The following is a 25,225-nucleotide window of genomic DNA, read 5'->3' as shown; positions in this document are numbered from 1 at the left end:
GAGGCCTCCCCGAGCAAGCAGCTCCCCATCCCACCCACCCTACCCAACGTGCCAGAGCTGACTAAGGAGAGTGTGACCTGCATGGAAGTGAACTGGCACACACTTTAGAAAGACCAACAAGCATGCTTGAACCTTCTAAGGGAAAGGCAATTCCAATTTTAATAATTTTTCAGCTATATAATTTCTTTAAAAGAACTCTTTCAGTGCGAAGCTCAGTTTTTGAGTAAACTTTGGATTTGTATTTGCTATAGCTTAAGGACTTAATCAGAATTTTCTAAAAATTCAAGCAACACAAAACTTTACCAGCAGAGGCAGTTCCCAACACCACTGGCTGAGTTTTCGCGACGCTGACATCCCAAATACCATCCCTGTGGCCAACATATTCCTTTAACAGTTGACAGATTGCCCTTGATGTTGTAGTTTTAAAACTGGATACAATCTGAAATAGCAGAGACACCAACATTTTTTTCCATATCGATCCAAGATTAGGTAATTATCTCACAAATAAAAATGGCTATTAACTTTTCCATGATTCTTTAATATTCTGACAAATCACTACTGTCAAAAATTTGACATTTGATAGTAGGAAAGCAAGTTTGGATGCAAACATACCTCTCTTTTTTTTTTCTTTTTTAATAGCAGCCCTTTTACAGAATGCAAGACAAACTATTCTGTACTACAGTAATGCAATCTCATTGGAATAATGAGTTGTACAAGTGCAGAGTGCATTTCTCATTCAATCTGGGTAAGGATTTTAATGAAAAAAAAAAAGAAAAAAAAGAAGAAAAAAAAAAAAAAAGAGACCAAACCCAGCAAAAGATCTTACAACTTTCCTTGCCTATTCCCAAATAAGTATATCTGGTAACTCAGACAGTCTCTGCTAGCCAGTGTAATGTCTTTGAAAAAAATGTACTTATTATATAATTCTAGGAAAACCCAGAAACATTCCAATTTAAAACACTCACTTGTTTTTCTTTAAAACTGCATGAAGCTAATCAAATCAAACATCAACCTGAGAGCATATGTCTGCTTATTTGTGTAATGAAGCTTTAAAAAAATATGCCCAACTCATCTAAACATTTGATAAGCATGTTCCCTCAAAGTGAAGCTATTATGGGAAAAAGAGAGAAGGTTCATTAAATCCAAATTACTATGTGCAAAAGTAATATCAAACAAAAGGAAGAAAAGTCTAGTAAAACAGTAAAACTACAAGTCAGTACAGTGCAGGAATGCTCAAAACATTCAGCATCTACAGAAAGGATGCAAACTGCAGAAATTCCACATTTCATTATAAAGGAAATTGCAATATTCAAGGAAAAAAAATTTCTCTTGCTGAATACTTCCAGTGAAATTGAAACCAAGAGTTATGAAAGATGGCTTTAAAAAGTTAAGACCACCATTACAAATACCCTATTTTATCCCACGAGTCTTGAAGCTCATGACGCTTCTTTGAGAAAGACTACCTCTAAAGCTTTGTTAAACTGAAACAAAAAGACAACTTTCATTTATCAGTGTTTTCCTCAGCATGGAATTACAGGCAGATATTTGACCAGATAAATCAAAACCTTTAAATACATCAACATAAATCACATTAAGACTTATCTACAGCTTACTAAAAGTTAGAAAGTTAATTAAGTCTACATTTCAGATACAATAAACTAAGGTTAAAATCCCATTAGTTTCTGGTATTAAAATAGGTCTTAAGTATGTCATTAAAGCAAATTACTTCAAAAAAGGTTTTTAAAGCTAAAAGAAAATCAGCAAGAGCATTCCAAATCCTGAGCATGTCAACTCTCCAATAATGAAATCATAATGCCCTATTTGAATTCCACATTATCAGCTAATTTTTTAGCTGTTAATGTTAAACATTTTGGTTTAACAGCAGCAGAAGAAGCAGTCATTACAGATGCACTGAAAAGAAAATGGGCTAATGGTAAAGATTACCAATTCAACCATACTGCAGAATTTCCTAAATTTTGAACACAATCCTACAGATACAACTTTCACATTGAATACGGTCCTTAAATTAAATGGACTCATGTATGAGAAGTGGAACAGCTGAAAAAATTAGAAAAGGACTAATACTGCAATCAGTTCAAACTCCAAACTTGGTATTTTCCAACTCACCCTGTGCTTGCATTCTCTTCTGTCTTTCTAATGTTGAGTCAAACTCCCCATGCAAAAGTTATCTGGGAGAAACTATCTCCCACCCATCAACAAACACAGAATTTCAAAAACTGCTGGACAGTGGTTTCACCAGTCACTTAACAGCAAGGATGTAAAACTCCTTTTGTGGTATTAGCAGTCTTTAAGAAAAGAGTTCAAGAACACTATCCAACAGTAAATATCCTGATACAGATATTTACTCAACACATACTTTTTCCAAGCTTTTTTTTCCTTTATTTTTTTGCCCTTCACCTCGCATACCAGCAATTGGATAAACTAGACAGGGCCTGGACTACTTCCTGCTTTGCTAAACACACATAAACAATGTCCCAAGACAGGAAAGGAAATATTTAAAGAACATGCAACTTGCTAAGAAGAGGTCTCTGTAGTGCAGAAAATTTCTGAAGTAACTTCTGTAGATCATCATACACAAATAAATGACCAACCACATCCTGAGTGTGTTTCACCTTTGTCTGTCCCCTTTCTTAAATTGATAGTTTCATGTATGCCCTTCTACAAAGATTTGTTAATAGGGAAACAATTGTTTACTATGTAAACAAGTGAAAATTGAATACAAACTGAAACTCTGCATGGCAAGCAGAGTGAGGCACCCTGCAACAAAGAGGCACCTGGCACATTAGAAGTAAGAAGGAAAACTTGATCAACCCAGGACCAGTCCAGCAGCATTGCACTGTGCCTGATGAGCAGAATGTCCTGTGAAGCAACTTTAAGCAATGAGGACAAAAGCACACAGTCAAAAATGTTTTATTCCTCTTAACTAAGGGGTGCATAAATACTTCTTTTTAAGAGTCTTTATCTTGATCTAGACAAAATAGAGATCCTGAATTCAGTTCGGATGAAGCAAGTTACATCATTTAGGTTTATTTTAGGACTCTGCATAAACAATTGATGCTTCCCTAATGTTGTAGCAACTTTCATAAGCCAGGCATCATTAACAGCAGCCATTACATTTTGTTAATATCAAAACACGGCTTTCATATAGTGATTCCTCCATCTAAAACCAACAGTAGTTAAATTACAGGATCTTGTCCATTAACAAAAAATGAGCTTTAAGAGTACCAAGTGTTAAATCTACTCTACCTCTTCAGGATTTGGACGCTGGTGGATAACCCTTGCTGCTAAAACCATGCTTTTCTGAAATGTGCTTTGCCAACTTGATATATAGCTAAGTGATGAAAAATATTCTAGTATTGAAATTTCATATGAAGGGCTTGAATAAAGAATGTTCACTTCAGTATTTTCTCCAAGAGAATGAACAGATTGCTTTAGTATTCTTACCAAGTCCTAGTATTTTTTACCAATATTAAAGCAGTCAAGGATCAGTCTTCTCATTAGATTAAGCAAATAGTGAAAGTTTTTTTCAGGAAAAAAATTAATTCTATATGCACTGCCAATCTGAAAAATGTAGTTGTGTGCAATTACACAAAACAATTGGTTTGTAAAACTTAAGTCTCTTCTAATATTCCACAGGCAAAAAAAACCCAGCCAATCCAAAAAGCTACACACCCAAGAAACATCCTATATGGTAGGTAGTATAAGGCAAGGCTGAAGAGAAAACTTGTGATCTACTACCCCTGGGAGTTTGGAACACAACCATTTTTGGGAAACAGCATTGTTCATTCAATGCTCATAGAAAGTATAGCCATAAGAATTTCAAAGCTGTCAAACTCTTACAACTCTGAATGTGTTTTTCCTCAGACAGGGTATTGGGGAACTACATCCAGTCAAGGTACAGATGGAAAAATCATGGTTTGTTAGAAAGTTATGTTCTTTCCTAACTCTTTGCTATAGTCTCTCTGTGGGTCAGGAAGCAAAAGTTTACAGCTTTGACTCTTCCGTGTGGGGAGGAAGGAGAGGTCAAAATAAAACACCTCTGTGAAGTGCATTAAGGTTTCAAAGAAAACACTGGATAGAGATGCTCTCAGTGTTGCAATTTTCTTCAGCTCCTGTCTACTCCCCAGTACGTTCTGACTCAAAGTTGTGAAAAGAAATACATTAGCACATGCAGACATCTGTTGGCTACCAATTGATACAAGAGATGTGCATAATGTTCAGGTATTAAATTCTTCACGCTCCACTACTCATGGCTGCTTTGCTGTGCATGCATATCAGCTCCCCAGGAGTCTCCTCCGCACACTTCCCAGCTTCCCATGCTGAATCTGTGAGGTCTGCCTTTTGCAAGATAGTAAAAGAAGACAAGGATTTAACACCTGCCTAAAAGTCAAAAAACTCCCCTCCCAAAAAAAAAAAAACAAAAACAAAACTAAACAAAACCACAACACTACACTAAAGGGTACTAATTCATAACTACATAGTAGGTGTATCAAAACTATCCAGTCCCTATTAATATCATGTTGTCACTATTTAAGTGGTGTCCTTAAAGAATTTGCAAGTCATTAAGTCTTGAAAGAGGCACCTTTATGCATCAAATTGGCAAGAACAAAAGTCTGAAAAACAACAAAATAAAAAGGAGACCAAATAAACCACAGTAGCTTCAGTCTATTTCACTACCCTATTCTTACTCTCAAACTTTCATACTCAAGGCATTTCCAAGACACCTACACCACGTATCAGCCTGAATTACAGGTCACCAAGGAGCTGCCTATACAGCTGGTTCACATACCAGATTCCACTGAGGTTTCTTCACATTTTATTTACCCTTAATAATGTATCATTAAAAGACTGATATTGAGAAAAAACAGCAGGTAAACTCTCTGCAAAAATTGAAAAAGGGGAGTGAGGAAAATGAAAATACCAGGCTGATGCAGAAGTACAAAATGAAAAGCATCAGAAAGGTTAACTGTGCCAGAACACCAAGCAAAAAAAGATCACTAGCTACCGATGAGCAAGGCTTGCAAAATAAAGGAAACAAATTGTTCTAGTCTCATAGCTAAAAATAAAAATTAGTTTAAAAAAGAAACGTGTAATAGTACACATAGAGGCGCCTACTTAAATCCCCATTTCAACTGCAATACCCAAATCTTTATTCAGAAATCCACTGGCAAGTTCTCTATTTCCCTCAGAAACAGAATGATTTTTTTAGTTTTATTTACAAAACATCACTACCACATACACATGGGCACACTTTCTCCCCTCCAATATCCCTTCTTCAAAAAAGGTGAGCAATTATTGTAACACTATCATATGGTTTGGTTGAAGTAATGGGTCATTGATGAATCCAGGATAAACATACTGCTCCTTAGAAGGCAGATTTACTTACTACCCAGCTTAAAGAAACCACAATTTTCAACTTAAAAGACAGTCACATTAGTCTCACATGGATGAGCAGAGATTTAATTTGTCTCATACCTTGCTAGTAGATGCCTTGTAAGTTGTCTTTAATTTCTGAGAAAGCTGACTGGTACTGTGGCTGGCTGTTGAGACAAATTCAAAGGAAGATATTTAAATACAGCATTAGCTTTTTTGTATAAGTAACTGGTATTCATTCCCTTCAGTAACATTCTAAGTTTTGTTCAACGAAGTACAAAAAAGTTAATTCAAAAATACTGGGTTAGGATTCTTTGTGGCTCTCTTACCTTTTGTTTTCAGCTGTCCTTTGCTCAGTTCAGCACCATCAATTGTCTGTCCTTCACCCGCTAAGCGCTCATTCAGTGTATCAATCTCCCTACGCACTAACAAATCCAGAAATTCACATTACTACAAAAACTGACTGTCATTAATAACAGCATTAACACACTATTTAACAACTGCTATGGTTAGTAAGTAAACTATTTTATGCTAAGGAAAGGAAAGGAGATGGACTGGGATTTTATGAAAGCAGGTCTCACAAAGACATAAAGCACGACTTTTGCTGAATGCTGAATTTTCCAGAGATCAACCTTGACCCAGATTCCACACAAAGCATTGGTGGCTTCTAATCACTCTTACTAACAAATGAGGCTAAGGTTTAACAAAACCATTTCTCTGAAATACATGGCCCATCTGTATTCAGTTAAATCCAGCAGAAGACAGAAAACTCGTGGCATCATAAATATTTTAGCCACAGAATCCTTTCTTAACACAGGTTTTATTAATCACAAAATAGCAGTCACCCTGAATACTTGTCTAGTACTAGGATCTCAGAGGAAAGGTAGTGCTGCAAATGACTGTTTTTTATACTTTGGAATTTTTCTTTTAATTTTGTGTACAATAACTCCAACACTAGTGTAGGAATTAGACCAAGAACAAAAAATATTAGACTGAGCATGAGAAGAGAAAAATTTAGAAATTGTCAGGGGGGTGAAAAGAGATCACAATCATAACTAGAGCTGCGAGGTGAAGAAACCTCACAGATAAAGAAATGGAAAAGAAGGAAAATAATCATACTCTAGGTAGCACAAATCCACCACTTGTTTTCTGACAAGCATTTCTGAAGGCTGGGGAGGTAAATTCTACTTTTCTTGCTACCAGCCAACTTCTCAGCAGAAGGCCGAGAATTCAGTTGTGCAAATTGTCACTAAAAAATGTGTAATTTTGATGACAGCCTTTAACCAAAACAATCACAGGTTTTAAGAGAATAAAAAACTCAGAACATGTCAAAAAAAGCAGGCAAGATTTTTTTTTTTTTTTCCGTAACATGAGTGTCTGATTTAACTGTGGGAACTGATTAGCTGTGGAAAAAAAAATTGACTTGGACCCAAATCAGACAGATTCCACAATTCAGAATCCAAGCCAATGTAACACAGCTTAAAATTCCAGCAAGGGAGGCTTTACTGTATTACTGTACAGGCCTGTATTACTTAACTTGGGATCCTCTTACATCACCTTGCATCACTTACATTATCACACAACTGCACTGTCATCAAACAAATATCTTTTTAAGATAACATCTGGAATTTTTATCTGACTGCTTGACTTCAAAACTCCTGAAGAGCTGCAGGTGCTGGTTATGCAATTTGTAAGTTATTTGATCCAAAACCACCCCGTTTTACACTTTTTCAAGCAAGTAGTTTTTCCAATTTTATTTACTAATACCACACCATTAAAATTAAGCCTGTAAATATAAAACAAAGTCAAAAACTTCAAAGGCTGGATGGAGTTTCTGAAGATTAACTTAACCAGAATCTACAATGATAAGGAGACAGACACTTTACTGGCTCTGACAGACATCAGTTCTCACTGCTTGCATCAAAGAGCTAAGAAAGTGATTTTTCTGAAAAGGTACAAACTCCATCTTTAGCTACAAGTTCAGAACAACTACTAAACTGCTCACAGAAAAGCTACAATAATTATACTACAATATCCAATGCAAGTGTTTTAATTAGTGTTACTATAACCTAAATACAAACAATTCATAAATTGGAGAAAAAAAATAGATACTCACATTCCAAATTTTCAAGATATAGGTTTTCAAATTCCCGCTCTATTTGTCCAAAAAGTTCAAGGAGTGTATTCCGGACAGCAGATGGTAACTTAGAATCCTAGGAGGTAAAATACTGGGGGGTTATATTTTTCTTTACATATATTTGATAAAATTACTCTTCAGTCTTGAAGTTATTTTAAACTGTTCTCTCAATGTCCCAGCAAGGAGGCAAATTAAAACTACCACTAGTGTACAACACAAAGCAAACAGCTCTATGAATCACAGAGTTATTCATTTTATATATTCTTTCTCTTTCAGGGGATAGCATTCAAATCACCTATGGTATTTATTTTGGTTTTCTTTACTAGAGAAAAATTATAAAATCAAGATGCATGTACAATTCATTTAACAAAACAGAAAGTGAGGAAAAAAAATTATTTTTCATACCAATATGTTTCCAGTTCAAGAAAAAAGAATAACTTTGATAGAATAATTCAAAAGTTGACTGTGCAATGGGTTAGGAAGTTGTGAACACAATGCATCTTATTACCGAAGTGTAAGACAATTTAAAATTTTAAATGTATTTTTAACATTTACCTACTTTTGCCACTAACCACAACTAAGTGTGAAGAAAGCCACAATTTCTAATCCTTCCCTCCTCAGATATTACTCGACCACTCTATTCTTCAGTTGCTTGTAGACCACAATATGTAAATTGGCTTACTTCACTTACTATTTACCTAGGTAGCCAGCTATAAACTTCTTTTAAAAAATGTTTTCACTTAACTGAGTCACCTTCCGCCACAGCCCCGGAAATTGTCTGCAGGCACAGCGGGAAAGGCCAGCTATGACCCTGCCTGTGTAAGTTATTTCCCAAGTTTAAAGAGAGAGCAAGAGAGATTTCCACTCAGAGCCATGACACAGAGCACATCTGCTTTGTGCACAATTTTACACAGGTTCACAGTTGGTTTAAGCTGTGGCACTGTGCTGGAAGAAGTGGGATCGTGCTCCTTAAGCCCCTCTTCATTCCTTTCTTCATCTGCCTCTCCCTTGACAGAGTTCTTCTGTTCAGGCATTCACAGACCACCAGAAGCAAAACATATCCTAATTAAAACCAACTTGAAACAAAACTGATTAAACAAAAATACTAAATACATTAAACACTATTAAAAGAAACACTGAAGTTAGAAGAATTATTTTGAATAATTTCAAAGAGCAAGGTTATGGAAGAAACTAACTTATCCAACAACTTCTGCAACTAAAAAGGAGCTGTAGGAAAGTTTTTCTAACCACTTCTCAAAGCCTGAAAGTACAAATAAACCTAAACTTCTAATGAAGTAACCAACAGAGTAAAATGCATTCACTTCCTTTCCTCTCTTTAAAGTTGGCATTGTTTAAAATAGCTTATTAAAACATCATATATTAATGTTATCTCTTTATCTGCAGAAGCCCTTAGCTAGATCTCATGAGGTTTACAGCTCCACTGTATAGGGGCACTAATACCCTCTACTTGATAGAATCTGCCACCTAGCTGTTCAAGGTCAACAAAATCCAACAAGATGATAGATAAAACATTTTAAACATCTATGCATTACAGCCTAAAACACTTGAAACAGCCTAACATTTTGGTTTACTATGCAGGGGTGACAGCATGTCTTGACCAATTAGCTGCCCTTCATGCCTTTCCTGAAGTAAAGCTGCAGTAGCTCCAAATGCATGGAGAGTTTTCTATCCCAATACTTGATTCTCCAACTTCTAGATGACTAGAAGCAACAACCTAGGCTCTGTTAATTCCCAGAAAACTAATGCTATGATTTACTGAAAAAAATAGATTAAAAAAAAAAAAAAAAAGTCGCAACACTGAGAAAACACCAGGTTTTCCTTCAGCATTATCTGGAGGCTTCCGTGAGAGGTTTCTCAAAGCCAAACTCCATTTGTATTTCAAACCAACTGTCTCATAAAAATCAAGCTTTGCATCATCTTTGCCAGTCCCACACTAACACTGAGTAGTCAATTTGACAATAAATACTTTTTAAACTGGTATTTCCTTATATTTGCCAGTACTGCTTCTGACAGATGCCTTACCTACAAGTAATCTCAGAATTTTTAAGAGCAACACTCCAAGTCCAGATTGCACCCACTACAGTGACATGACTAAGAAAGCTACAGAAGCAGTGGCTGCTGTTTTTTTCCCTTAAATTTAATCCCAGAATAGCTCACCTTCATTTGAGCCACACAAGAAAAAACCCACACAAACAAAAATCTGAGTTAGCTCAAACTTCTGTCAGACAGGCAGTATTTGTTTACTTTATGAAAAGGAATGCAGAACAGCGTTCCAACTAATATTTTCCCTATCAGAGTCATCATAAGAAGTATTTGGTTTTTCATATTTCTGGCTTGCTACTATTCCAAGTGCAAACTTATGAAAGCAAGAATCAATCCTGAACTTTTTCTTTTGCAGGCAGTGGGGAGAGGTTGCAGTGAATAAACAGGTTGTGGTTTACCCTGTTTTATGGCTTTATCATTCATCTAAGAATACACAGAAGCTGATAAAACTCCACAGGTCTCAACACAACCTGCACTGTCAACATTCACATCAATGATCTCCAAAGGCAGTGAGCACTTACAAGCAACCAAATCTGCTGCTCCTGCAGCTTTACTGGACATATTTCAATATTTAAGTTTGTTTAGCTTCTCCCCATAGGAAACACATAAAAAAGTGATGCCAGCTCTCCCAAGTATCACCTTACCTGCCCTTCCAACATGTCTCTCTGCAGTCCTGCCCGTTCCTGCTCGGAACTGTTGGTTCTCCGGATAGAAAGGCTGTGTGATTTACGTTTCTGCTTTGCTTGGCGAGCAGATGCACAGCTTCCACTTTCTATTGGCATTACTTCAAAAAAACAGCTTCACAGAGGCTCCTATGATAAACTAAGGACAAGCATTATACATTACAAATTGCTTTGCCAAGCACACCGCTATTTAAATATTTTTCTCAAAATGGAAGTATTTAGTTCTACTAAACTTTGGAGTTGTTTGGGTTGTCATTAAAAAGCAGAGATGCCTCTTACTTACAGCTGTTCTTCAAACAACATTAAATTCAAAACCATATGCATATATGTAAATAGAATGGGATTGCTTCTGCATTATTTATTCATTAGCTAACAAACCTCCACAAAAGGAAAATAAATTCCACTTCCTTGCTCATTTTGGAGAACACCAGCAAAGACAGCCCCAAAATGCTTCCAGGAAATAACTACTATGCATATTATAGTTCACTGAAATGCATGCAAAATTAAAACCCAGCTGGAAAATGAAAGCAAACATGGTAATTTAGGGACACTGTCAGGTTAAAAATGTATTATTCAACTGTACACATTGCTATACAAAATTCAACAGATGTTCTTGCTCAGGCTTAGGCAGAAATTAATTTTCATGACAGAAGTTCTGAAAACTACCTTCTACCATTTTTGGCAGCTCATGGTTTCACTTCCCTTAATAATGAAAGTGCCCATGAACTTACAAGAGTAGTGAAAGTGCACCTGACTTAACAGGCTGCTGGTGATATGGTTCATTTCTGCCACCTTGTTAAAGCCAAATTCATGCATTTCAATATGCCTAAAAACACCTGACAGTATCACCAAACAGTATTACCATGTATGAGCTACTGCCTCCCCTGTTTAAGAAAAATTAAAGTATTTCTGATTTATTGCATAAATGTGGAGAATATATAAGAAAAATCAAATTATGTTTGATTGCATAAATATAGAGAAATGTTCTTTACTGTTAAAATCTTATTTTTACAAACATTTAATTACAAGATTTTTTTAAAATTTAAACCTGACATTCAACAGAAATTATTTTTTTTGTTTTGTGGGGTACCAGTTGTTAAACATTTCAAATGTTTCAGGATTGATTACCCAAAACTTTTCAATCATGCACGATGAGAACAAAAAAACTCATTCTCCAGCATAAATCATTTCTGAAACAATTAAAACTTAAAATAGGTGCAATAGTCTGCAGAGAAATAGGAGAGCAGAGTTGGCAAAGCTAACCAGGCAACTGAGCTTCCTTTTAGAAAAGTTGATCAGAGAAAATTTAAACCAAACCCAGGGCCACTTCCAATTTAAGATCCACCAACACACTGGATCTCACGCTAGGAATGAGCACCACTGCTATTAACAAGACCAGGCATTAACCAGTTCAGGGCTTTGACATGGTGTTTTCAGCTTTCCAACAGATCATAAAGCCAAGGAAAAGCATACCTTACCAAAAACACAGTATGCACTGAGAATAACAAGAGCTTGAAATCTCCTTTGGGTTTTATATCCAAAATCAAAATGTATATAGATATTAGTATCAAAAATGAGACTAGATTTAGTTAAGATTTTAATGCCCATCCATCCTTATTAAAAACTCAGTATTTTAATTAGCTTTTGAAACAACTGCGTTCCAGTAACCTGACACCAATTCCATAGTGAATCTAAAATAAAATTTAGGTTGCACCAGTGACCTGTACTGTACTAAAATTTTTCATATCCTCTGGATTCCACAGAGTCCTCCCCTTCACCTAATCCCATCAGAGCTTTTTATGTGTGATTAATCAGTAGTAACTAAATACCTACATTCACAAATTAAAGAAGAGACTAGAAAAAACTACCATAGGGTAGTTCTTCATTTGATTAAATTCTGCTATTCACTGTGACTAGATTCCTCTACAAAATTTATTAAAAGTCCATTCCATAAACAGTTACTGCCAATTTTCTGGGCTTCACTAAGTATCTTCCTATTCACGGACATATGGTCAAGAATGAGGAACAGGTTTTCTGTGCTCCTCACAGTTCTATTTCTTCTCAAAAAAGGAGCAGATCCCAAGCACACATATATATAATCTCCCCTCTTCCATCCTGCTTCCTAGCTCCCCCAGGAACCACTCTTTCAATGGCTTTCAGTTACCATATTCTGCAGTTTGGGATTACATTTTAAGGCCAGAATCATATAATCCCATAAATCCATTAAGACCATTTCACATAAGATCTGGGGGCGAAAGGGGGCAAAAAACCCCAAAAGGCAATTTCTAATCCCTGCCAGATGTGGCTCCTCAACAGACAAAGATATTAATGTGCCTTATGCCTTAGGAGCCAATGTTTTAACTATGTTAGTTTCCACTTGCCCTGTCTGCTGAGCTACTTCATTTTGGAGGACATTACCAAGCAATATCCTTTTTGTGAGTAGAATGATTTGCATTGGAAGGGACCTTTAAAGGTCATCTAGTCACATTCCTCTGCAATGGGCAGGGACAGTTTATCTGCATCAGGTTGCTCAGAGCCCTGTCCAACCTGACCTTGAATGTTTCCACAGGTGGGGAACCCACTGCCTCTCTGGCCAGCCTGTGTCCACGTTTCACCACCCTGACTATAAAAAATTCTTCCTTCTATTTAATCTCAATCTACCTTCTTTTGGTTTAAAATCATTACCCCTTGTCATATCACTATAGTCCCTGGTAATAAGTCTCCCTGTCTCCAAAATTCCCTTTAAGTACTGAAAGACCCTGATAAGGTATCCCCAGAGAATCCTCTTGGGCTAAAAACCCCAAAACCCCACCTCTCTAACCTTTTTTTTTTTTTTTTTTTTTTTTTTTTTTCACAGAAGAGGTTTGCAGCATGCTGATAACTTTTGTGGCTCTTCTCTGGACTAGCTCTAACAGGTCCACATCTTCTTGTGCCATTGCCTGTATGCACACATTTCTGCCTCATGTCTGGCTTTTCATGCCCCAGTACCCCCAGGTCCCTCTCTGCTGGACTGCTCTCAATCCATTCACCCTCCAGCCTGCACTGACATTGGGGACTACTCCACCACAAGGTACAGGACCTTGCAGTTGGCCCTGTTGAACTTTGTGGGGCTCCTCCTGAAGCTTTTCATGGTCCCCCTGGGTGCTATCCCTTCCCTCAATGAATCAACTACAGCACTCAGCATCAGTACACACAGCTTTGGCAGCTATACTCTCTAGCATATAGAATTTAAAGGGACACAGTCATATGCATGAGATAACATCTTTGCAGAGTGAAATTCTCACGTTCTCTAGATAGAAGCTTCTAGTTTGGCAGCTCATGAGCAAACGGAGCAGACTGGGTAGGAATCACGGCCGTCACTGTCCCTGTTTGGTAGCAGCACTTCACCTGCAGCCAGTGTCACTGCCAGGGGCTGCCCTCTCCTCATGCAGCAGCATGACACACCACCCATGCACGTTCTGGAGAGGGCAAACATGCAGCTGTTCCCAGGCTCGGCAGGAGGGTGCACACAGCCACAGCAAAGCCGAAACCAAAGAGGCCACAAGCAGGCATGTGCATACAGAGGATGGGAAGGAGGAGTTAAGGGAAATAGCTTCACTGCCTTTAATCTTATTGTTCTGAATCCCACCAAACAGCCTTGCAAACTTTGAGTAATGGAGTAATAATCAATGAGGTTTTTTAAAACAAGGATTTAAATTCAGTTTTGAAATAGTGACAGTGTCCCTTTAAATATTAACTTCACTTTGACAATTTCAGAACTCTTCTGATTCTAATTGCAGCAGTAAGAAACTATAGATTTTTCAAGTGCAGATTTCACAAAACAGATCCTTGGCAATATGATACTAAAAAAAAAAATTAGGTGCTCATTTCTAGCAGTTACCTGATTCCCCTTATTATGTAAGGTTTTCAAACAATGAAAATTACCTGTCCAGAATATCAGTGTCATGTTACATATCCTATGAAAACCATATTAAATATTGATTAGTGAAACAGTATGTAGCACACAAACCAGTCAAAGTCTTTCAATTCTTTGAAACTTTTGTAGTTAGAACACACCAGACAACAGGAAAGGAGGGATGAGGGAAAACATAAACACAAGTCAAGGCTAGACACCAAATCCCAGTGAAACCAAGTAAGAAAAAAGTACTTCAAAACAATCCATTATATATTATTAGGCAGATATAGTTAATCTTAACTTTCGAGCATTCAAAATGGGTTCTGAAAAGAAAAAATCACTAAGGTCACTTTCCTTCTACTCAGTAATGCCCCAAGTAGGATGGAAAAACCACCAAGAAGAACTGGAATCTTGCTTCCTGAATCAAATAAAGTTAAATTCACAGAAGCTAAAATTAGCAATGAAGCATCAAAAAAGGCTAAACAAAAGTACTTTCTGAGAAAAAAGGGAGAGGGGGAGAAAGAGGAAGTATATTGTATTACTAAACTATTTTCACTAAGGGTGGCAGTTGACAAGTACTGTATTACTAAGTGAGATCAAGAGACATACTGAGCCATTCTGCTCAGTCGTTTTGGAAAACACTCCATTTGCATAGGCTTTACACAATGATCTGTCAAAGCCTCGAAAGAATCCTTCTAGCAATATAAATCTGCAGAAATAGGGGAGTAAAAGATGTTCCAGAAAACACGTAGACCACAGGTGGTTACTACTTGCAGAATGCAAAGATACTCCAGTATTTCAGATATGCTGTTTAATTAAACTCACGGGATATTTTACAGTGTATTAAATTAAAGCTCCACCACCTACCTTTCTGTAACAGATGTACTCAGTCACAGGAAATATTTCATCAGAGTAACAGTAAAGAGCAGATGTGTAACCAGTTACTGTTTTAGTCAGCTACAGCAGTGAAAGAGCACCAACTGAGAGTGCACACACTGGCCTTACCGAACTTAAAAACTCACTGCAGCAGTAACTAATCGTACTTGCCTACTTCTGCTCTTGAACACAGAACAAGAAGGCTGCTGAAAGAAAAGAATTCCTGGGGTATGCATGTTGCTGAAGCCAGGGATAAAAGCTGTTTTAAGATGTGTCAGAGCACAGACAGAATGGCTACAGTATTGCATTTCCTTTTTTGTTCATCTAAGACAACACTCAAGTCTGTAAAGGGAAAGCATCAGGAAGATTCAGCAACATCTTCCCCAACATGTCCCTGCTCCATTTTCTTTAGAGTTTAGAAATAGCAATAGTTACTATTTAAATGCTTGTGTCAAATGAAAAAAAAGAAAACCCACCCATACAATTCTGATGTATTTGTGTGTGCTTAAATGTCTTCGTCTTGTCTCCCATTTTCAAACATGGCTTAGAAGAAAATTTCTGTGTGCACTACATAAAACACAAAGGCATCTTACAATAGTAATTATTGTCTAGTGCAGCATTAAAACCTTATAATACCAAAATGCCCATTCATGTAGGGGAGTGTGTGGGTTTGTTGTTTTTTTTTTTTTTTTTCCACAAAGCAGGGAAGGAAAACAGAAAGCGAGGAGAATGATTACAGTTATTAGGTTCTTAATTACATGGAACTCGGTTTGACAGCATTATTCATGAGTTAAGGGAATTTAAGTATCAACATATGCCACTACACTCTTTTATTAATATGCAAAGAAATCAAATTTAAAGGAGTAAAACTTCCATTTTGAGGTCTTCAGTGAACAATTTGCTGCAGTGATGCTGTACATTCAAGTGCCATTAATTCACTGCAAGCTGCACACCTGAGAAAGATCAGGCTAAACAGACTACTTTGTAAGACTAGCTGTTTTGCTAAAGGTAAATATTTAGCAAACAAAACCATTCCAGATCATCACAGATGATGCTAGAAACACTAATGAGTGAGTTCAAACCTTGTGAAATCCACTCAAGCATTACAACATTGATTTTTCTTTTTCTAAATTTAGTGCAGCTTTCTTTCAAATGAAACTAGATGTTCCTTGAAATGTAAAAGGCATCCACCACTGAAGGTGACAACCTCCTTTCAATAGAAAGCAGAGTAAAGAAGCTGCATCAATACATTTCAAGTATGGTATACAGCTGAAATCAAGGATAAAAATTTTAACACATTAGTGAGTACCTACTCTAAGCAAGCTTCTAACAGCAACATCCAAATGTAAGGCAGCCCAGTTTTGCAGCTAGCAAGCTTTGATCTTGCTAATTCAACTATGTCAGCAAATGCTGCAGTCACACCAAAATGCAGGGCTGACCTAGCCTGCCTACAGTCTGCTAAAGCAAAAAATGTTACTCTCACCATACAAGCTTATATCATCTAATACTAAACAACAATAATTAGCAGACTTGGATTTAGTTTTTAAATACAGTAGAAACCTTCTTGAGTCCACTAATAATCATCAGACTTAAACCTATTTAGTGAAGTTGCTGATGTCCTGAAAGCTTCCCTTTGAGACCCTTGCCACCTGTGCTCACTGAGAATGCTCATTGTTTCAACTAGTTTAAATGGTGCAAGGTACAATACAATCTTACATTCAACACTAGTTAGTAACCTGTCTGTATATATTGTACCTTCTTTTATTTATAGGTATTGATGAACTGACTTTACTGAAGTGTTCAACAGACAGCATCAGGTCCTGCTAAATTACTTACAGCTGGTTAACTCTTAAAATATGTTTGATGGGTACTTTATTTCCTCAGCTGTTTCACAGACACTGCAGCTCCCATTTCTATATTAGCAAATCCCTAACAGCACAGAAGGAGCCTCCATGCAGGCACAGGGATGCAAATACAAGACCTGAGGGTGAGGAATCTTAAGGAAGTTCAAGAGCAAAGGAGATTCAACCAGAACTACACCACACTGAGAAGACAGACTCTTATTCTGCTAGTCTCTAAACAAACAATATTTGTGTAATTGTTATGGATGTATTAAATTAATTGCTATTATGGTTGTATTCAAGCAGAGTGGCCTGTAGTATCACTGCTCTTCATTTAGGAATATATTACTTGCCAGTAAACTAGAATCTTTTTATTCTTAAGGCTTGAACAAAAGCAAGTAATTTTGATTCTAACTGTAATATTAATCTAGCAAGCTCTTCAGAAGCACCAATAAATAATCTCTGTACAGCACATTCCTGAAGCATTACCTCATGTGGTCTAGCACAGAGAACTACAGAACCTACCAACAGTCCATGTAAGAGCACTGTGATCACCCAGCCTACCATCTTGAACACCAGGCCTAAAAATAGTCACTACATATGGCTTGCAGATGAGAAAATACAAGTCATTCTGGCTTGCAAGAAAACCATCCTGTCCATTCCTCCATGCCATTCACAGCGCAGTAACCAACTCTCCCCACAGGGCTTTGAAGGCTTGGCCTCCAGAAAAAGCCCCTCACCCTGGCTTCCACCTCATAAGACAACCTACTAGTCTTAGCTCCAAGACTTAAAATTCCATGACATAAAATGATCCTAATCTCATCTCAAATTTATAGAATGCAATGCCACTTAATTCCTCCTTACTTGGCAAGTACTAGTTCTGGCTTGCAATTTCAGGATTTCATAGAAGTAAGGTCTTCTTGTAAGACTTTATCACCACACTCACAATATTTGTCTTGTGACTGTACCAACAAACTTAAGCACTTCAGTCCACACTAAAGACTGCATGCTTCAAACAAGTCCTGAATTAAAGAAAGGGCCTGTCTATATTGAAGAGGCAGTCTCATCTTAAAATCTTTAGATTTAACATGCCAAATCTAGTTCAGGGACAAACATACACATAAACAATTGGCATTAAAAAGACAAACAACATTACAGTTAGCCTCTGCCTTAAATTCTAATGTTTGGTGCCACCTTTTCTTAAAATAATTGCCCGACATCTAAAGTTATTACAAGACAGGTTAGAGCCAACACCACACACAAAGATTATCTAATCTAAACTACTCATTAGAAAACACACTTGTGGGTTCTTGGAGTTACCAGCTCTCTTTCAAAAACATCAAGAAATGCCAACAGCAGACTTGCTTGGAAAGCAGTTCAAGAAATTTGCTCAAGGAAAATGATGCAGTTGTAATGTTGTAAAATGGGTGCCTGAACAACAGTTGTTTGTATCATGTCAAGGTGTACTCAATGACACTGAATCACTTCAAAGAAACTGTTCCACCAGTTCCTTACGTAAACCTCCTATGACATTACTGTTATAGAAAACCCACTTTAACACAATAACAAAATAAATTTAACAAGCTGGACAAGAGAGATAAAAACACACATAGAAGTTTCTCTTTTCTCACAAACACCATGATGTCCTTGAGCCACAGATAAACACAACTTGAAAGAAGTTTTCCTCATCTTTGCATAAGGAATGGAACCTAACATCCACTCAACCTCTGAATACATTAAGCATATCTATTCTTCCCTCAAACTTATTTTCACAAGGCTTTAACTCAGAAACAGAGAGAACTACTAAAGATGCCTCTTTGCAGACACCTTTTATCCATCTTGAACATTTCCATGTCATCCTCCCTCCCACTGCTGAAGGCCAGATTCACCCCATGACACCACAAATGACGCTCCCCTCATCATTTAGCTGTGCCTCACTTCAGAAATTCGGGCGTTTCACGCTTACTCCATTTGTGCAGGTGTCAGAGGATCTGAACTACGCTGGTAAACTCCAGGGGCTCTACGCTTGGCCTGTCCTTAGGATAGGCAGCAGCACACGAACAAAGTTAGCGACAGGAGTCTCCTCAGCAGCACCCTCGGCTTCCCTACCGAGCCGGACCATCCCCACAGCCTCGGGCTGGAAGCGCTCAAAAACCGCGCCACACAGAAGAGGAAGGAGAGCTTATTTTCGGTTATTTCGGGTTTTTATAGGAGAACGTGCAAGTCATTTCACGCGGAAATAAAGCCGAATAGGACGGGTAGGGAGGGGGTGCCCGGGCAGGAGCCCCGGTACGCGCCGCGGGCCCGGGCGGCGGCACCGCGCAGGTACCGCCGCGATGGTGCCGGCACCGGGCACCGGGCACCGCGATGGTGCCGCCGCCGCTGCCCCGCACCGCCCGCAGCCCGCAGCCCTCGGTGGCCGCGAAGATGGCGGAGGGTCCGCGCCCCGCTGCCCCCGCACTCACCTGTCAGCCACAGCCGCGGCGGCGGGCGGGGAGGGGCAGGGCCGCAGGCGGCGCGGAGAAAGAGGAGGGGAAGGATGAGGACAACGAGGAGGAGAAGGCGGGAGGGGCGGCAGCGCAGGCAGCAGCAGCAGCAGCAGCAGCGGCGATGATCGCGGCGCCGCTCGGGCAGGACGCGCCTCCCCGGTGCCGAGCCCTCGCGGCGACATCCGGCGGAAGCGGCGCGGCCCCCGCTCCGAGCCGCGATGGCGACGGGCTGGCAGCGGGAGAGGTCCCGCCCGGCACAGCCCGCGGGGCCGGGAATTCACCCGGCCACAGGGAGAGCTGCCGCCCGGCACAGCCCGCGGGCCCGGGAATACACCCGGCCACAGGGAGAGCTCCCGCCCGGCACAGCCCGCGGGCCCGGGAATTCACCCGGCCGCAGGGAGAGCTCCCGCCCGGCACAGCCCACGGGCCCGGGAATTCACCCGGCCGCAGGGAGAGCTCCCGCCCGGCACAGCCCACGGGCCCGGGAATACACCCGGCCGCAGGGAGAGCTCCCGCCCGGCACAGCCCGCGGGCCCGGGAATTGACCCGGCCACAGGGAGAGCCCCGGGGCTCGGGAATGCCGCCGGGGCCGGGCAGGAGCTGCCCCGCCGGCCCCGCTGCTGTCCGGGTCACCGCGGTGCTGCAGTTGAACAGCGCGGTGTGCTCCGTCCCGAGCGTGGCCCCTATGGTAACGCTGTGTTTACCGAAACTGCTGCTTTAGTTAGTGAGTTACCTCCAGTAACGCTGCACCAGGTGGACTGACAAGGGAGATGAAGCTTTGCGGAAAGACCACTGGAATTCCGTATTTTTTTAATACAGAAGGGCTGGGAGATACCGAATGTGGAGTTTTTCTACTGTGTCTGCAGTGACAGGCAGCGCATCAAAGCTAACCGCGACGTTCTGCAAGTAGGCTGTTCGCTCTGAAGCCTACAACGCGTAATTGAAATGTGATTAATTCCTCTGCTGATTAGCACTTGGAATAAACCTCCACCTAAAATTCTTATTCATTGTAGCAGATAGTGGAAGTCAAAAGAGGCCTTCGCCTAATTATTTTCTCTCTTCCAGCAGATTATCTTAACTGCCTCAGAAGAGGTCTGTAAAAAGGCCAGAAGAACATGTGCCAGTGAGAGCTGGAAATATTACATTTTCTTTTAATGTGCTTCCCAACTACAAATCTGCCTGCAGTTCTCATTTGTCTTTTTTTCTTTCTACTCACTTCATTGCAGTCGTGTCTTAAAACTGTATTAAACAGCAACAAAAATAGTGGTTTACCTATTTACTAACATATTTCTCCTTACTGGAGGTCATTCTCCAAAATCACCACCCTAACTGGTCGAGAACATCCTGTAATTTTAGCCTATTCCCTTCTTCAAAGCCACTAAAAGGGAGCAAACTAGCTAAATAGCTTCAAGGAGTGGAAAAGAGGGGAGACTGCACAGGCAAAAGGAGAGGGACAAGAGATGGAGCAGAGGTGCCCAGGAGGAAGCTGAACACAACCTGACCAAATGCCCCAGTTCGATGCTTTGAATTCTCTTTACAGTTGGTGCAGTTGTGGGTGGCTCAGCAATTTTAGGCAAGCAACAATTCGAGTTCTCAGCTGTTCAGTTTCTAACTAGACATTTTTAAGCCTCATAATCCTACCAAAATTACGCTAATATAACACTACTCTACTGTTACAATTTCAGCTATATGTATGAAGGAAAAATATGTCCAGCAGGAGTACAAAGATCCACATTAGAGATTTCCTGGGGAGAACACCTGGCAGCTTCCTTCTCCTCTGGAGCAGCACACTCCCCAGGAGCAGAGTGCATTACAGAGATGACCATTTTTTTACCTGAAGAAATGCAAAATACTGAAATGAGAAAAGATGGGCTTAAACAACGTTTTCCTTGGTACAGGATGCCTCACCTGAAAATGAACAGGCCCTGTATGGATGCAGTTGCTTTTTCATGAGAAGAGAATGACAAGTGGCATGTTGTCACTCTAGCTCTGCTACTGGTTTGGTTTTGTCACAGCATTGCAAGAGTAACAGGCACTGTGTAATGCATAGGAGCAAATAGAGAACAAAAGACTGTTTTTCACAAAATACCTGATACAAAACAGGAGACATAAATAGCAATACAGGAGCCTAGGGAAACAGGGAAGTACTAGCCAGCATCTTTTCAATGCATAAGAAGCTTTTAAAATAATACAGTAAATATAGTGGAAAAAGTTAGGTTGTCCTGGACAAATCTACTTCTGCACCCACAGCTGGACCAGAAAAGACAAGATAGGAGGCTTGGAAAATCAGCAACACAACAGAACAATAGCTGAACCTCCCAAATTAGCATTTTTCAAACCTGTAAATGTAGCAGGAAAAGGCAAAGCCTTCTGTCCAGAGCTCAAACCAAAAGAAATAAAAACAAAACCAAATCAATCAACCAAAAAAAAATATTTGAGGGAGAAAAGGACTCAAAGGTTATTTCTTGATTCATATAGGAAACCTTCTAATAACTCCTTCCTAGAAGAGTGGTTTCCTATACCATTATTCATTCACTTTATTCTGTATAAAAACATTTGGAAGCCATCCATCACAGCACTCTTTCCATCAGCTTGAGATAGCAGAATGAAATGCAGATACAACATCCTACTTAGATATTTAGCATATATGCATTACATTCTTACTGCAAAGACATCTGTCTTCTCTGAAGCGAGCTGAAGCCAACCCACTTCCCTGAAAGAGGCTTTTAAGAAGAGTCAAGGGAACAGAAGATTAGTTAAGACTGGGAAGTATTTACCTCTCATTTCAGATAAAACCCAGGTTGTTTTTTGCTCAGCACATGAGTGGATCATTTAGACAAATATTTTCTGAAGAGCTACGGCTCCAGGCAGGAAAGGACTCGCAAGAGAAATTCTCTAGGGAGATCAGGAACAAGGATAGCTCTGTAGCTGAGAAAGGTGAAGTGGAAGTCTTAAACATCAGAGCAAGTTAACAGGAAGCTGAAAAAGAAGAAGTCTGGATGTGATGGGGAGGGGAAGAAGCCCGTTGATTTTCCTTGGCAAATCTGAAAGGTGAGGACAAGCATTTTTCAGGAGTTTATGCACTCTAGGCTGGGGTCAAATCACAGGTTTGTTTCAGCATTTATTTCACTTTGTATCTTGTCATCATCTTGTTTAACTTGCTGGAGAATTGAAAAGTTTTTCTTCAGTTTGGTGGGGATGGCACTTCCCTTTCTCTTAGTAGACACCAAAAGTATGTCAGGGGTTTGCAGCTGGTTGGATTTTCAGGTGAATGAAAAACATTCCAGTTGTTAGAGGAAACTGTCTTTCCCTTGGTAGCTGAGTGTTTGAAAACAGGGAACTTCAGGTGATGCAAAAATTAAGTCTCAAAAGCATCTATATGTCACTTCAGGCATTCTGTTTATGCAGGGTGGAGTAGAAGTTCTGAGGTTACAGTGAAGTGCATACCAGTGAAGTGCATTACAAAAATTAGCATGCTTTATTTTCAACACAAAGAGCTTTGAAGTCAAAGAGCAAGTCTGGAGGGGAGCAAAAGGAAAGATGATACAGGTGACATAAAACCTGGTTAAAGGCTTGGGAAGTATCTCCCCTGTTTTTTGTTGGGGTTTTTTTGGTTTTTTTTTGTTTTTTTTTTTTGGGGGGGGGGGGTTGGGGTTGTGAAAATGGTTTGTTTTGTCTCTTGTCATCCTTTGTCCCTGCTTCTTTGCCTCTCATCCACCAGGACTTATTGTCACTTCTTGCTGCTCACCCGCATTGACTGTCTGTCTGTGCAAAACAGGAACTATAATTGTTTCTGACTGTCAGGTTCTGAAGTGCCTGTATAGAAGTTTTCAGTAGTTATTACTAGGAAAAAAGCCCTCTTTTCTCTATCATCTATAAGCACATTTTTCCTGGTTTCCCTGTGCTGTGCAGCCTGAAGGTCACTCTGTACACCTGCTAATGTCCCATGCCAGCTGTGCCCGAGGCACAGACACATCTCTGCCTCCCAGGGGAGTAGTTTCTATTCTAAAAGAGCTTCACTCGCAGCAAAGCTGCTTTTTAACTCTGTTGTCATCATATGAAATCCTGGTTTCTATGTCCATCTCAGTATTTTTTTTTTGATACATCTGTGTAGCTTGTTTTGTTACTTTAGGAAAATTATAGAAGAAAAAATTACAGTTCTGTTTTGTTTTTTTTAATCTGGAACAATGAAACAAGCAAGTGATTAATGTGGTGAAGGATGTTCTCAGTATATCTGTGAAGATATATCAGCATATCTCAGTCTCCAATTACTGTGCTTTTGTGCCAGTGATTCAGCAATAAGTAATCTGTAAAGTAATGAAAAGTAAACTCAATAAAAAGCAATCTGTGTACATTTCTGTCCTTTCTGAGAGTACATATTTATTATCAACATTCCTGTGATAACATTATATTTGTAGTTTATTAATGAATAACACAATATTAACATTAATACATAATGTTGTTTTATGTAGTTAAAAGGATATGTAGCAGCCAACACATTGTTACAGTCTTCTTTTTATTTATTTTTTTCACTTTTGATGTTCTGATGGTTTCAAGTGCCTTTCACTCAAATCACCTCCACTCTTCTTTCATCAAGCTCTGCACAGGGGAATGCTGTAAGATAACCCACCCCACCTCCCCCTCCATTGAAAAATATTAACTGTCCATTTGAACATTTGTGCTGTTAATGATAAGTGATAGGCCATCTGTCCTGTTCCCAGGAAAAAATCAAGCAAACAAGACTGAAATGCTGGAACTTGAGCTGGGAGGGAATCAGAGCGAGCCATGCCTCCAAGACATGTAAAATGTCATTTCTAGGCTTTTTATGTCATCCAGTCACAAACGTAGATCTGTGGACAAGCAATAAGCCAGCAAAAGCCTTGCTGAGAAGGTATTTAGCTATGGTAGTGTGAAGTTTCTAGAGGCTTGGTATTGAAGTTTTTTAGTTTGTTATCTGTGAATATCTAAATTCCCCTATCTGGCCAGTTCATCTTGACATCTGCCTGTGTTCCATAGCTACCCAGAATATTTGTTGCTCTCTCTGCCCCTCGAGAGCTCACTGAGTCAGGCAATTCCAGAGCTTGACTAGCACAGGATCTGCTTCCCCGCAGGCGGAGCTGGCAGCGCAGGAGGGGAGCGGCATTCCCCACTCCCGGTGCAGCATCCGTGCAGCACAACCCCAACCTCTTCAGCTCGAGGGATGCTAGTGCGGACCGGAGAAAAGCACGCAGTGTGCCAAAAAGCCCTGTTAGGCTGCAGTCCCGGGCTCATGGCCGCCACGTGAAACACTCCCAGAACTTCGGCGCTGGAACTGTTTGCCACAAACCCCGCACATTTGTGGGAGCCGGGACTTGGGCACAGTCCTTCGGTTTCCGTGGGTGGGTGAAAAGACCATAAGCAGCGCTGAATGTTAGAAATATTCAATCTTTAGACACTGGAATGCGCGGCCCAGAGTGGCGGTGGAGTCACAGTCCCTCGCGGTGTAAGCAAAGACTGGATGTGTCACTCAGTGCCGTGGTCTGGTTGACATGGTACTGTCCGGTCACAGGCTGGGCTCGATGATCTCAGAGGGCTTTTACAGCCTCTTTGAGTCTGTGATTCCTGTCGGAAGCCAAAGGCTTCTCCCTGCTCCGGGAGCCCGAGCCCGACCCTGAGCCCGACCCTCCCCTGTGCCGGCTGTGGGCACGACTGTGGGCACAGCTCTGGGCACGGCCGCCCGCCCCGCCCGCCGCGCTGCCCCGCTCCCATTGGCCAGCTCGCCGCCGCTCCCCGTCTCTATTGGCCAGCGCCGCTGCGGGGCCGTGCGCGATTGGCCGCGCGCTCCGCTCTCCCCACCTGTCACTGCT

At 40.1% G+C, this 25,225-nt stretch overlaps 1 protein-coding gene across 2 annotated transcripts in view; it reads right to left on the bottom strand.

The window, feature by feature from the left end:
* WDR37 (WD repeat domain 37) overlaps positions 1–19,562 on the bottom strand; it is a 43,488-nt gene extending 23,926 nt beyond the window's left edge. Inside the window, exons 1-7 of one of the 2 annotated variants that reach the window (XM_030264304.4) lie at positions 19,356–19,543; positions 14,203–14,234; positions 10,240–10,417; positions 7,511–7,607; positions 5,724–5,819; positions 5,497–5,561; positions 304–439 (exon numbers count right to left, since the gene is read on the bottom strand). In XM_030264304.4, the coding sequence (XP_030120164.1) occupies positions 304–439; positions 5,497–5,561; positions 5,724–5,819; positions 7,511–7,607; positions 10,240–10,377 (532 nt within the window). In that variant the 5' untranslated portion in view covers positions 10,378–10,417; positions 14,203–14,234; positions 19,356–19,543. Of the gene's footprint in view, positions 1–303; positions 440–5,496; positions 5,562–5,723; positions 5,820–7,510; positions 7,608–10,239; positions 10,418–14,202; positions 14,235–19,355 lie in introns of both variants that reach the window. The other variant, XM_030264305.4, reaches the window with a different exon arrangement.
* Between the last annotated feature and the right edge of the window lie 5,663 nt (positions 19,563–25,225).

The sequence above is a fragment of the Taeniopygia guttata genome, chromosome 2 (assembly GCF_048771995.1).
Source record: "Taeniopygia guttata chromosome 2, bTaeGut7.mat, whole genome shotgun sequence".
Lineage (NCBI taxonomy): Eukaryota > Metazoa > Chordata > Aves > Passeriformes > Estrildidae > Taeniopygia > Taeniopygia guttata.
The sequence above is the reverse complement of the archived record's forward strand: the minus strand, read 5'-3'. Positions and strand labels throughout refer to the sequence as shown.